General features: G+C 43.0%; 1 protein-coding gene across 2 annotated transcripts in view; it reads right to left on the bottom strand.

Annotated features, from left to right (window-relative positions):
• LOC101165497 (stimulated by retinoic acid gene 6 protein-like) overlaps window positions 1-14,564 on the bottom strand; it is an 86,975-nt gene extending 72,411 nt beyond the window's left edge. For both annotated transcript variants that reach the window (XR_013647883.1, XM_023963039.1), the window contains exon 1: window positions 14,431-14,564. Coding sequence is in view for 1 of the 2 variants with exons in the window: in XM_023963039.1 (XP_023818807.1) it covers window positions 14,431-14,549 (119 nt within the window). In the remaining variant the exon portion in view is untranslated. The remainder of the gene's footprint in view (window positions 1-14,430) is intronic.
• Window positions 14,565-15,089: the final 525 nt, after the last annotated feature.

Raw genomic sequence — 15,089 nt, 5'->3', positions numbered from 1 at the left:
AGCCGACCGGCCGGTCTGGGTTAGCGGCTGCCGGACTCACGAGAACCAAGCAGAGCTCGAGCCGCCAGTTTACACACGGTTGGTCCAGGGACCAACCGTGTGTTTATGTTGGGATGTATATATTGAGGAGGGAGGGGTGTGTGTACTAAGGGCGGTGCAGTTAAAATTGGCGGGTAGGGCACTAAGGGGACATCTCCTGATTACTCACAGTGACGTCCCCTCACCCTCCCCACCAAGGGGCCCTAAATGTCTAAGGTGCGGTTAAAATTGGCGGGTAGGGTGCTAGGAGGACATCTGCTGCTTGCTGGCAGTGATGTCCAAGCACCCCCCCTACCAAGGGCCCTACATGTCTAAGGTGCAAATAAAACCGAAAGAGGGGGGGGCCACTCCATACGGCAACCATAGGAGGGGGGGCCACTGCCTAGTAACCCCCCCCCAGGCCCATCGCAGGCTAAGCCCCCCACCCCCTCACCCTAATATGAGGTTATATGAGGAAGGGGGTAAGTTGGGGACAGCTGGTAGACTGTCCCCCGGTGGTCAAACAGCCGTCCCCCCCCCCCCAACAAGGGGGCCAGGCCCACCCAGCCCAGGGGCCCCACCCCCGGAGGCGCCGACACCCCAGGCCCAGCACCACCCACCCCACACAGAGAGAACGTTGTGAACGTTTCTTCTAATCGAAAAAAGGTTTTCTGATCCCATGTGCACGGGTGAATTGTAACCCGACCATTGATCCGATCAAGATATTCTGCCCATGTAACCGCGGCTAATGTGAACGTTTCTTCTAATCGAAAAAAGGTTTTCTGTGCCCATGTGCACGGGTGAATTTTAACCCGACCATTGATCCGATCAAGATATTTTGCCCATGTAACCGCGGCTATTCTCAATAGATCGCCGATTTCCGGAGTCACCATGTAAACGCGTGGTGAAAAAAAAGAGAGCGCTACACTTCAGTGAGATGGAGTCTGAGCTTTTAATGACGGCGTATAAAGATTATACGTCCATCAAAAAAGTAATACAGCTGCATCAGCAAAAGAAAGAGTTTCTGCTTTTTGTAGAAGAACAGACAAAGTAAACGCACAAGTTTCTAATCTATTTCCATTTTCCTTGTGACGCATATATATATGACTTATCCAATTTTGCCAGCTTAAATGAATTACTTCTATTGGTAACAAGTAATTGAGTTAAATTTATTCAACCTAATTTCTTACGTCTATAAAACTCAATAATTGTTTATTCAACTAAAATTTACATATTTTTCTAACTAAATGTCATATTACTCCAATTCAATTAAAATTTTTGCCATCTTAATTTCCTATAATTCTTGATCTCTCATACGTCTAAGTTTGAGCCGGCAGATATACTCATTTTTAAAACAATGAAAAGGACCAAATAATATGTACAAAGTTCATAAATTCATTCAGGAACTTTCCATCACTGTCACTATCAGAATCAGTGATAGAGGTGCTATCTATACACAAACTCTCCCTCCCTCTCACTCATGGTGCTGAGTCTTAAACATAACAGGACAAAATAACTCGGCAAAACACAGTCAAACAGCAAAACAACTTAACACATTTGGCCAAAAACCCACACTTAAACCAAAAACCGTCCAGACAGGCAAAGGGAATGGTATCCCACAATCCCTTGCGGTGCCGATCTAACAGCAGCACCAAAGTTATACCTACTTAGTTGAATTAATTTGAATAAAAGTAAAATAACTGTCTGAAAACTACGTGTTATTTTTAAACTGACTTAACTAAAAAATGATTTATCCTAACTGAAGCAAAAATAAAAAGTTAGATCAAAGTAAAAAAGTTTATCTTTCCAACATCCATACATGGTCTTATCACCCTCTCATGGTGGAAAAAGTATTATCTGAGCTTCTTCATCCACTAAATCATCTTCAAATGGACACGCCATGCTGCTTCACCTCTCTGAAAACAAACTAACCTTCAACAAAACCTGCTCCAGACCAGTTTATGTTCAGAGCATGATTTGGCATGGCAACTTGACCTACCCTGAAACATACCTCTGAAAACTGAGGTTATCAAACTTACCGTGGGAGCTAGCATAACATCCTTTCTGGAATACCCCCCAGAGCTCTTTATGAAATGTAATCAAAAGTGGTTGGATATTCAATATTTATTTTTGGGAATATAAAACTTTCCTTGCAATTTCAGGACATTAAGAACAATAATTTCTGGTCTATGAGATTATAGCACCCCGAAAAAATTTTTTTTGCGTCTAAACGAACAGGCATTGCAATTTTGGAAGAACACCAAAAGCAGAACTCTTCACAGAAAGTTTTTATAACTCCACAGTTAAAGAATAAAAGATCCACAGTCTCAACGTCCTTTAAACAAAAAAAAACCCAAAACGAAGTCTCAAAAATTCCTTGGATGGGTAAACATCACTAATTATTTTTAAAATGAATGTCTTTTACTTTTGGTAAAATACAAAATTTTAAGTAATTCAACCTTAATTTAAATACTTCTTCTTTAGAGAAGTGTTTAGAAATGCTTTTTTTCTGATGAGATGTTTGGAAGAGTTCTTTCACAAACAGTCTGCGTATGAAGCTGTTTGAGAGTTCTGTCATTGTAACCGGCTGCCCATCCAATAAAAGTGAAGGAAGTTCTAATTGAACTTTGTTTAACAGTAGATTTTGTTATAATTGGATCAACGATCGTGGAAGAGCTTTGATCACAGCATCATATTGTTTCCGATCAAATAATTGAAATTTAGAACTAAAATGTTCAAACGTCAAAATGTTTCCAGAATGATCCAGTAGATGCAGAACAGACCATATCCCTTTGGTCAGCCAGTTATTGTAAAACAAGGATTTGTTCCTCCGTAACACATAACGGCAGTTCCAGAGAGTCGTGGTGTGCGGACTAAAGTTATGCTTATAAATTAGTTTCCAGTGCAATAAAACTTGTTGATGAAAGGCAGAAAGCTTGATTGGCAGTTTTTTTTGGGGGTTAGGGTTGATGTTGATGTAGCCCACCGGTCGTCTGTAGGACATGTGTTTCCCCACTGCTCGAGCTTCTTCCATCTTCGGCCAGGCTGCTACTCGAGCTTCTCTGTCAGCTTTGGAGATATCCTCCTTGAAGACGATTCCCAGATTCTTACAGGTTTAACAATTCTTGGTTTTTCTCCAGATGGCATCTCTGTGGTGTCCCATAACAAATTGTATGATGACCTGTCGGTGTTGGCCCTCCTCCTTTCTCCCCAACCGATTAACTGAATCCACCACCATGTCCATCTTCTCTTTCCAATCAGGAGCGATCTGGGTCAGGATTCCTATGATGACATCTCAGATGTTCTCAACGTTTCTTTCTTTTAATCCTTGAATTTTTAGGTTCCATCGCCGTTCTTATCTTTCCATTTCAGCTACTTTTTCTTTTAGCTCATTTAACAAGTTGTGGAACTTCTTTTTCCATCTCTATAATCTTCCGCTTGCATTCTTTGATTTCAGCTGCATTCTTTTCCACGAGTCGGGAGGTTTGCCACCATGACAGAGTTTTCTTTTAGCTGATGTACAAAGTCTTCAATTCTGCAGGTTAATTTTTCAATGGTGGTGATTAGAGTTTCGTTCAGAGATACAGCAGACTCTTGAACAGTTTTCATGTTGGAAGGGGGAGCTGAAGCTTTAGTAGGGGTACTCGGAGCAGGTTTCCTTTTCATATTACTACCTGCCTCCATCGGTGTGTAGTCGTGGTCAGTGGTGCTCGTCTGTGGCGCTGTTGCTAGCTTAGCGTCGGCTTTTTCATTTTTAACCCTTGTGCTATCTTAGATGACCCCACCCTTACATTGACGTGTTCTCCCCACCATGACAAAGGTGGATAAAGGTGGAAAGATTTCATGTAATCCATGGACACCAGTGAAGATCACAAATCATTGAAGAAAAAAGGTTCAGAGCACTGTTTAGAGGTATGTTAAAGTGCCTAGGATAGCACAACGGTTAAAACACCGTCTCAGCCACACTGGAAGGTTTGCTTGAATTAAAAAAAATAAAAATTGGAAAAACTTATGATAAGTATCTCAGTCCCAAAGTAATTATTTTAATAACAATCCGGGGCGAGTTCTGGTGAGCTTAGTTAAAGCGTGTCGCTCTAACCGCCATGCCAGCGGAAGTCCACTCGTATTCCTAGATACCTGCTCTGTGGTGTGCCAGTTAGAAAGATGACATATTTATGCAACATCTGCACAACTTTGCTGACATTAGAAAATCAAATAGAGACAAACTATCTGTCTGCTGCTGAAGATGCAAACATCGACGACTCTATTTTTGTAGTTTGAGGATTCATGTGAACCACAGAGGAGCTTTCAGATGTCCACGTTTTGAAGTTCCAGTTGAAACACTCCAGACTCTTGTTCTCTGTGCATGATTACCAGATAGTGTCCCAGTTTTCCAGCCCAAAAGTCATCTGAAAACCGTCAGACCCAACAAGAAAACCTTCTATGACCGCGGATCAATGAAAATGCAAAATGTTTTTTTGCATTGGAAAATGCACAGGTTTTATCCGAAAATCCTCCCTCTATTCTCTCAGAGCTCTTATCTGCTGTGTGGCTAACACAGCTCTGCTGTCTGTGCTCACAGATCCAGTCTGTCGTCACATAGAAGTTTCCCTGACACGCCATCACTGTGGCGGCTCCCGGGAGGTGAGCTGCCGGCCAGACAGAGACCCAAAAGCAGTGCCAGCCTGCTCGGGACTCCTGAACCTTATATTTTTCTATTTTCATCGAGACAATTATTATTAATCAGGTCCTCTGGGTTTTTTTCCCCTCTTAGGTTAAAGCGGGACAGGAAGCTTTCAAACTCAGTCAGATAGACGGAAAAACCGCCGTCATCAAGAGAGCTGAAGCTGAGATGATCTCATAGACAGGATTACCATGTAGAACGCTTCAAAATTAAAACCTAATCTCTCAACATTCTGTGTGTCTACCATGCATTGTAATTGAGATAAACACAGACACCACTCTCCATGTAGCCATCAGGCTAAAATCAGTAGCTGGTAGCTCCTCCCACATGCGGCCTGGTGCGTTCACGGAGCTCCAGTACATACATTAGCTGCACTCCAACAGCCTCCCAGCCTAGACCACAACTATATTTTCACGAGAAAAAAATAAACGTAGAACCGGCCCTAAAACCACCCAAAGCCATTTTTACCCGCAAATTTAGAACCAAAACTGCCAGATCTGGTCACACTGTGTGTGGCATATTGACTAGTTATTGTTCATAACACTACCTGGCCCCACCCCCCTTGTCACTGCTGTAATCTATCGACCTCCCAAACCAAACGCCACTTTCCTCTCTGATCTGACTGATTTTCTGACCCAACTCTCTTCCATGTCACCATCCATCCTCCTTATTGGTGACTTCAATTTTCATATTGATGACTCACAATCTAAACCTGCTTCAGATTTCTTGGATTTACTGCAGTGTATTAACATCATTCAACATGTCGATTTCCCCACTCACATTCATGGTCACATTTTGGATCTCATCTGCACAACTGGCATCTCGGTTTACAATCTTTCCAGTCAAAATCTTCATATATCCGATCACCTAGCCATAAGCCTGGACATTGAATTTTCTCTCCCTGCACCTATAATCAAGCGTAAAATAACCTTTCGTAACCTCAAATCTGTCTCTCCTGATGTACTGTCAGCCTCCCTTGCTGCTAAATTGTCCGTCTCTCCTCCTCCCCAGTCTAACAATCCTACCGAACATGTAAACTTCTACAATAGCCCCCTCTCCTCCTGTCTTGATCAGTTGGCTCCCACTAAAACGAAAAATGTTTCCTTCACCCACACAGCACCCTGGTACACTACTGAACTCCGCACCATGAAATCCCGCAAACGACAGCTTGAGAGACTACATCACAAAACAGGACTAACTGTACATCTCCAGATGTACATGGATTTCACTCACCAGTACAAGAATGCCCTCAATACTGCCCGGTCATCCTATTTTTCCAACATCATTCATACCAACTCCAATAATCCAAAAACTTTGTTTTCCACCATAAACAAAATCCTGAAGCCTAATGATAACTCCTCTTCATCTTTCACCGTGGCAAAGTGCAACTCCTTCCTGTCCCACTTCCAATCCAAAATCGACACAATCTACAGCTCCCTCACTCCTAATCCAGACCCCCCTCCAGAAACTTTAGCCCCTTCCTCCAGTCTGGAGCTCTCTGAATTCTCTCCAGTCTCCTCTGTGGAAATCGGCAAGCAGCTGATAGCTATCAAAGCCTCCACCTGCACTCTGGACCCCATTCCCTCCACCCTTGTAAAAGGTTGCTGTCATATCATCTCTCCACTCATCACAACAATAATTAACTCTTCACTGTCCTCTGGTACTGTGCCCCAGTCTCTCAAACTGGCAGCTATAACACCCATCCTGAAAAAACCTGGTCTTGACCCTGACAATATTGCAAATTTCCGTCCCATCTCCAACCTGCCATTTCTGTCCAAAATACTAGAACGAGTGGTTGCCTCCCAGCTCAAATCACACCTAAACTCAAATAATCTGTTTGAACCCTTTCAATCTGGTTTTCGGAAACAACACAGCACTGAAACAGCTCTGCTCAAAGTCTCAAATGACATCCTCCTCTCCTCCGACTCTGGACAGCTCTCCATCCTAATTCTCCTGGACCTCACTGCAGCATTTGACACCATCAGCCACTCCATCCTGCTCTCCCGTCTCAAGAACGGTCTCAACAACACTGGCTCTGCTCTATCCTGGCTTCAGTCCTACCTCACAAACCATCAACAGTTTATCAAGGGAAACAATTGCTCATCCTCCACAGCTCCTCTGTTGCAAGGTGTTCCCCAAGGCTCAGTGCTTGGCCCACTCCTCTTCATCCTTTACCTCATTCCCCTTGGTGACATCATCCGACAACATGGCTTAAATTTTCACTGTTATGCTGATAACATACAACTATACATCTCCACCAAATCCATCAGCTCCACCACTTATTTCACACTCACCCGCTGTCTAACAGACATCAAAACATGGCTTGAGCACAATTTCCTCAAACTCAACTGTGATAAGACCGACATAATCATAATTGGCCCCAAAACCATCACAAAATCCACACAAAATTTTCAGTTAAATTTCAATAACACCACGCTTTCTTCGTCACCAGTCATCCGCAACCTTGGGTTTCTCTTTGACACAAATCTATCACTTGAACAACATGTTAATCAAATCACTCGGTCCGCCTGTTTCCACCTGAAAAATATTGCCCGCCTCCGTTCATCCCTCTCCTTTGCTGCTGCTGAAACCCTCATTCATGCTTTTATTACCTCCCGATTAGATTATTGCAATAGCATACTCCTTGGTACACCCTCCAGAATAATAAATAAGATGCAATACATTCAGAACTCTGCTGCCCGTCTGCTCACACACACCCGCTCCCGTGAACACATCACCCCCGTCCTTTAAGACCTTCACTGGCTCCCCATCGATCAGCGTATCAAATTCAAAGTTCTCCTCATCACTTTCAAAGCCCTTCATAACCTGGCCCCAACATACTTCACCGATCTCCTCCAGCGTCACACCCCTTCCCGTTCTCTGCGCTCGTCCGATGCTAACCTTCTGTCTCTCCCCTGTCGGACCAAGCGTCGAAATTGGGGAGACAGAGCCTTCTCCATTGCTGCTCCAACCCTATGGAACACTCTGCCCCAACATCTCAGAGACTGCTCTGACCTCACAGTTTTTAAAAAATCACTTAAAACTCATCTATTTAAAATAGCTTTTAATCTTTAAATCTGTCTTCTATGTTTTTATTAATTATTTTATTATATTAGCTCTGTTCTTATTAACTGTTTTTGCTCATGTGTTGTGAAGCGTCTTTGTGTGCCATTTAAAGCGCTATACAAATAAAATGTATTATTATTATTATTCATTAAAGTCTGATTTTTATTGTAAGGCCGTGAATGTTACACTGTTAAGGATAAGCACGCGCTGCATCTGGTTGTAAAAGCGTTGTAATAACGGCGGAATAAAGAGCCAACCTAAACCAAGAACGTCTCATCATTGAAGATACTACAACTGGCGACGAGGACTAAAACCTATTGGTTTCCGGAGGGAGAGACACTCGGTGACGGTGCTAGTGAGCACAATGTCCCTATTTGGAAGAATTGATGAATTCAAGCCAGACGGTGAGCCATGGTCGGCGGATGTGGAACGGATCGAACAATTTTTCGAAGCTAACGATGTAGCCGACAAAAAACGAGTGGCAACGCTGCTATGGGCGCATCCACTTACGGACTTCTAAGGAATCTGGTGAAGCCTAGTAAACCTAAGGACAAGACGTTTGATGAGATTGTTACAATATTAAAGGAACATTTTGAGCCTAAGCCGATATTGGTGGCAGAGAGATTTCGTTTTAACCGATGTAATCAGAAGCACGACCAGCTGGTGGCAGTGTATGCGGCGGAGTTGAAAAGGAGTGCAGCCCATTGTGAGTTTGGTGCCAACCTGGACTCCTCACTGCGTGATCGTTTTGTGAGTGGAATAAACAATGAGGCTTGCCAGCGAAGATTACTCTCACAAACCGACCTTACTTTCACCAAAGCTTTTGAGATTGCCTTAAATATGGAAACAGCGGATAGAGAAGCCCGTCAGCTGCGGGTGGTTGGACATGAGAGTGTAGGAACAGCCAATGTCCACAAGGTGGAGCCGCGACACAAGACAAGAAACTGCTACAGCTGCAACAGAAAAAAACCACACAGCAAATGAGTGCTATTTTAAGGATGCCAAATGCCATAACTGCGGGAAAATGGGGCACATCAAGACGGCATTTTGCTCAAAAGCTTAAACTGGGAGCAGAGAAAAACAAAATGCCAAGGGAAAAAACACTTCACCACACAAAACATGTGGAAGTGGAAGATGCTGCTGAACTAGGACTGTTTAGCATTCTGACCGTAACAAATGATGACATCGACTTATATAAGGAGACATTTATTGTGGCTAACACAGAGTTAGAGATGGAAATAGATACTGGAGATGCCAGGAGTGTCATACCACAAGTTAAGTACAAGGAGAAATCTTCACATTTTTCACTGCAGACTGCAACAGTCAGACTCAAGGCTTACAATGGAGGTCACATCCCCGTTTTAGGTCAAATTACAGTACCAGTGAGCTATGGACAGGAGACCAAAGAGTTATCCTTGTTAGTGGTAAAAGGGGGTGGATCAACTTTGTGTGGCAGAGATTGGAGTTCAGTCTAAACTGGCAGCAGATTAAATCGCTAACTTCACCCACATGTAAGTCACTCACTGAGGTGCTGGAAAAGTACTCAGAGGTTTTTGCAGATGAGCTAGGCATGCTTAAAGACATAAAAGCAGCAATAGTGGTGAAACCTGATGTGCCACCCAAATTTTGTAAAAAGCAGGCCACTTCCATTTGCTATGAAAGAGCGAGTTGAAAGGGAACTTAAAAGACTGGAAGATGCTAAAATAATCTCTCCAGTGAAGCATAGTGAATGGGCAGCATCCATAGTGCCCGTACAAAAAAAAGATGGATCACTCCGGTTATGCGGAGATTACAAAGTGTCAGTCAACCAAGCAATAGAGACCGAGTCATATCCTTTACCACGTTTAGAGGAGCTGTTGGCGACCCTTAGTGGTGGTAAAATCTTTTCCAAGATAGATTTGGCTGCAGCCTATCAGCAGGTTGTACTTGACACTCATAGAGGACTATATGTATACAATCGACTTTCTTTTGGAATCAGCTCAGCACCCGCCATTTTCCAGGGTATTATGGACAATCTGATGAAGGATTTACCAGTTGTCGTTTACCTGGATGATCTGCTGGTCACAGGAAATACAGAGGAGGCTCATCTGTCAAACCTGCAAAAAGTTCTACAACTCTTACAGGATATGGACTGCGGGTGAAAAGCTCAAAGTGTGCGTTCGGCAGGAAAACGATTGAGTATTTGGGACATGAACTGGATGAGCATGGGGTCAGACCCTCAAAAGAGAAGGTGAGAGCCATTCACGAAGCTCCAGCCCCTACCAATGTCAGCGAGTTACAGGCGTTCCTGGGATTATACAATTACTATGGGAGGTTTGTACCGCAACAAAGCACAGTGTTAGCACCTTTGTACAAACTGCTGCAAGCAAACGTGACATGGAAATGGACGGAAGAGCAAGACACTGCTTTCCTTAAATGCAAGGAACTACTAGCAAGTGACCGAGTTCTAGCTCATTATGACCTTTACCTCCCACTCACTCTGGCCTGTGATGCTTCAGCATATGGTATCGGAGCAGTAATCCAGCATACAATGCAAAATGGCGAAGAACGCCCTGTGGCCCACGCTTCTCGGACGTTAAGCCCAGCTGAGAAGAAATATTCTCAGATAGAAAAAGAAGCATTGGGACTGGTTTATGGTGTGAAGAAATTTCACCAGTATTTGTGGGGCAGACACTTTACACTGGTGACTGATCATCGCCCCCTGGTGACGCTGTTCGGTGAACATAAAGGTCTACCAACTTTGGCAGCTGCACTCATCCAACGGTGGGCAATCATTCTCTCTGCTTACGACTACCACATTGTTTATCGCAAGTCAAAAGAGCATAGCAATGCAGATGGTCTTTCCCGGGTTCCCTTACCGGAAACTAGTGATCATGGAACAGCAGGAACCTCAGCGCTAATTCACTCACTGTTGGAAGAGCATCTTCAAGAGGCACCACTTAGTGCACAACAGGTTGCACAAGCCACACGTACAGACAGTGAATTGTCACGAGTCTACAAGTACGTGATGGAAGGTTAGCATGGGAAACAGGACGAAAACCTAAAGCCATTCAGTATGAGGAAAAATGAACTTTCCACAGAACAAGGTTGTGTGCTTTGGTGTACAAGGGTTGTCATACCTACCAAGCTGATGGGGAGAGTCCTAAAAGAAATCCATGTAGGACATCAAGGCATCGTCAAGACAAAAGCCTTAGCCCGTAAATATGTATGGTCTTGATTTGGATGTAGAGCGTCTTTGCAGAGAATGTGAGATATGCCGGCTGGACAAACCAACACCCCCCCCCCCCCCCCGCTAAGTTCCCCTACATCCATGGGAGTTTCCTGGAGAACCATGGAAAAGACTGCACATAGACTTTGCTGGACCTTTCATGAGTGCCATGTTCATGATAGTGGTCGATGCACACACAAAGTGGTTGGAAGTATTTCGCATGTCACAAATCACCACCCAGGCTACCATCACAAGACTAAGGAGATTGTTTTCTTCTTTTGGACTGCCAGAGCAAATTGTGACTGACAATGCAACTACATTCACATCAGCAGAGTTCAAAACTTTTGTGAAAATGAATGGGATTCATCACACTACAAGTGCACCAGGACACCCAGCATCAAATGGTCTGGCGGAGCGATATGTCCAGACATTTAAAGCTGTAATGAAGAGACTGGCTCATACTCATCTGTGCATTGATGAAAAGATTTCCTTGTTTTTGTTGCAGTACAGATCCAATCCTCACTGCACCACGGGACAGTCCCCTGCTGATCTGTTTCTGCGCAGAGACATTCGTACCAGGCTTGATTTTCTGCAGCCGTGCACCAAGGAGCGGGTGAGGAAGAGGCAATATCACCATAAAGACTGCCATAATTACAGTGCAGCAGATCGTTCATTTGTAGTGGAAGATGCAGTGTATCTGCGTAGCACTGTGAGTGGGGGTCACAATTGGATTCCCTGTATGGTGGTGCGACAGACTGGTCCAGTTTCCAACGAAGTCCGAGAGCGGGATTCTGGCACAGTTCACAGACGACATGGAGATCAGCTACGTGAGCGAGCTGTACCTGCGGGAGACAGAGTGGTCTCGACAAAAGAAGCAAGTCTGGAAGTGGAGACGAGCTGTAGAAGTTCCCCACAAAAGGGAGATTTTCCTAACCAGTCACCTGAGCCAGTGGTTTTGAGACGCTCAAAACGTGAAATTAAACGTCCCCTTAGATTTCAAACTTGATATTTAAATAGTTCTTTTTGAGATTAATGACGTTAGGACAGACTGTAAGAAACCTGTTTGGTCTATTTTGAAGAAATTGATGTTGTTAAATTGTCCCAGTTAAAAGGGGAGGTAATGTGGCATATTGACTAGTTATTGTTCATATCACAAAATTCTGATTTCATTGTAAGGCCATGAATGTTACACTGTTAAGGATAAGCACGCGCTGCATTCTGGTTGTAAAAGAGTTGTAATAATGGTGGAATAAAGAGCCAACCTAAACCAACAATGTCTCATCATTGAAGATACTACACTGTGGATGTGCTGAGGTGCATACTCACCCTAGTGTTGAGGGGTGTGCATTGCTCCGTCACATTTGCCGAAGCGACTTTGATCGATGTAGTTTGGGTGCTGCTGCTTATGTCTGAGTAAAGGAGTAGCCAATCACAAAACTGCCTCCACCTTGTTTGGTTTGATTGACAGACAGACTCATTCTGCTGAAAAAGCTCATCATGAAATAAATAAGTCATTCTGAAAAACAGCAATGTGAAATAAAAACAAAGATACTATGGAAAATAGTGATTTTGAAATCCAAGGTTCTGAAAAAAGCCATAAAATTATAATAATTTCAACGCGAAAAATTTTTATATTTTTTTTAGTTATGTAATTATCATTTGCTTACACGCTATAATCACCATAACATGATTGTGTGAGTTCTACCTTCCAATAAGAAAGCAATGACCTGAAAAGTTCTGATTAGAGAAGAATATGATGTTCCTGTTGTTCCTGATTAAATGACCCACATTCATGCCTCCAACCTTCAGTTTTCAATAAAAAGAAGGTCCATGCACTAGGAAGGCAGAACTCCTCTGAGCCAGTTCTCGTGCTGTCACAGACTGATTCTCCTTCTGCAAAAGTCTAACAAAAGTTATCATCTCCTGTGTGGTTCTTCTCTTTATTAAGGAAATGTCACAACCATGGCAATTTTAAAATGCTGTTTCAAAACAATGAACAGGTTGTTAAAGCAAAATTAAACATATTTAATAATATAATGATGGTGTGTAGATAAATAATTGGCTTGCTGCTTGGAGTTGGATTATGCATTCAACCCCAGCTCCAAGATCAAAAGTACGTTCAAGGTGGCCGCCAAATAAATCCACAAATTAGCCGCGTCACTGAATGAGCTGCAGGGCTGTAAGCACAGGATTAAAGTAGCGGCTTATAGTCCGGAATTTACGGTATTTATATGAGTGGACTTTTTCAATTATTTCATTATCAGCAGAGTTTGTGCATGATGGAGTGCCCATGGTGGAAACAAACGGTCATTTCTTTGGTTTTTGACACATTTAAGACCAAGCAACTACGAAGAGAATGTGTTCATGCTGCAACACATCTGTATTCATGATGTCCATGAGGATGATATTGTCTGAATATTTTATCTATATAATTCCTGGGGTTGAGCTTCTGCAGTCATTTGTGAGAAGAGTGATGAGAAGTGGGGAAATCACAGAGCCTTGTGGAGCACCTGTGACAATTGTCTTGACGGAGCTGAGGTCGCCGTTTACTCTGACCTACTGAGGTCTCGCTGTCAGGAAGGACATGACCCAGAGGATCAGATGAGGGTTAACGTCCATCGGAAGCAGTTTACGTTCCATTAGGTGTGGTTGCAGAGTGCTAAAGGCACTTAAGAAGTCCACATAAAACCACTCTAACGTGAAACCTGGGCTTTTTTCCAAATCCCCCCCCCCCCCCCCCTCTGCTGCCAGTATGCACATTAAAGGGGTCGGCGTGCATGCAAGTGTCGGCCTGCAGCTGGGCTACAACAAGATTCTCAAAGATCTTCATGACCAGAGATGTTAAAGCTACCGACCCGTAATAGTTACTGAACTTGGGATTATTCCTTTTAGCAACAGGACAAATGATGGATGATCCCCAGATGGTAGGGATAAAATGTTCAACCAGGTATAGGTTGAACAATTCAAAGAACAATTAGCGGCTGCAGGCTTTCAGGAGGCCTCCACAGCTCTGGTCTGGTTCGAGTGCTTTGTAAGGTTTCATCGCCTTTAAGATGCGCCTCAACATCTCCAGGCTGAAGCTGCAGGTTTTCGGTGGTCTGAGTCATGGAGGAGAGCTAATAGAGAGCTCATTCCTCTTGTGAGTGCAACTATCCAAATCAAAGTAAAAGACATGAAAACTGAAATAGATACAAAAACTTTTTTTACATCCATTTGCATATTGAATTTTGTATTTTTTAATGAGAGCAACCTTTCAAATATCCAAAATTCTACCTGCAATGATGATATTTCAAAATAAAATGCAATTGATGATTAATAATCAAGAAAAGGAAAAAGGGTCATGCTTTACATTTTATGTGGTTTTTGCTATCCTATATCTTATTGTAACCATCATCTTATTGTACCAGTTAAAATCAAAGCTATAGAAGTTTGTTTTCTGCATTTGACTCCTTACCTGAGGGGCGGTAACCTCACTGATTGGAAAAACACAGCTCTAAAAATCTGCTCTTCTGTCGCCTTCACTCTTTTTCCAAAAGCAATGACATTGTAGAAGTGAAGAAGGCTTGACTGCATTTGGTGTCTGAACTCCTATGTTGAGCGTTGTCTCTATGGCAACCAAGTCTACCCTTCCGGTTACAGATAAAACCACAAATAAAGACAAAGTGGCAAAACACGTCACTTCACAGGAAATGACTCTTGCAGTCTGCAACTGTAATCAGAAGCAATGTGACAAATATTGTCTACAACTATAAGTTTTTACTGGCACGTTCTTCAACTAGCAGTTCTTTGTTTTTTTAATCAAACACAAAAGGCTTTAATTTTCTCCTTCTGTCTTCTTTGCAGTTATTAGGAACTCCAGTGAAAACATGAACTCTTTGACAGAAAACTCCTGGCAACTTCAAGTAACAGTTCCTGGACAAAAACAGGATGCAGTGTGTTATTTGCTTTATACCAGGAGGGAGATCAGAGCATACCTCAGATTATAAGGAAGGAAATAAAATGCCACAATACTTCTTCCAAGTGAGTAGAAAGTGTTTTCCTATTTCAAGGACGGTAGCTGTAGTAAGAGAATCACAGTGTATAAAATGAGACAATTTAATTCCACTTTCCAAT

This window comes from Oryzias latipes, chromosome 15 (genome assembly GCF_053564925.1).
Source record: "Oryzias latipes strain Hd-rR chromosome 15, Olatipes_Hd-rR_3.1".
NCBI lineage: Eukaryota > Metazoa > Chordata > Actinopteri > Beloniformes > Adrianichthyidae > Oryzias > Oryzias latipes.
Note: the sequence above shows the minus strand (reverse complement) of the source record. Positions and strands in the feature narration are given on the sequence as shown.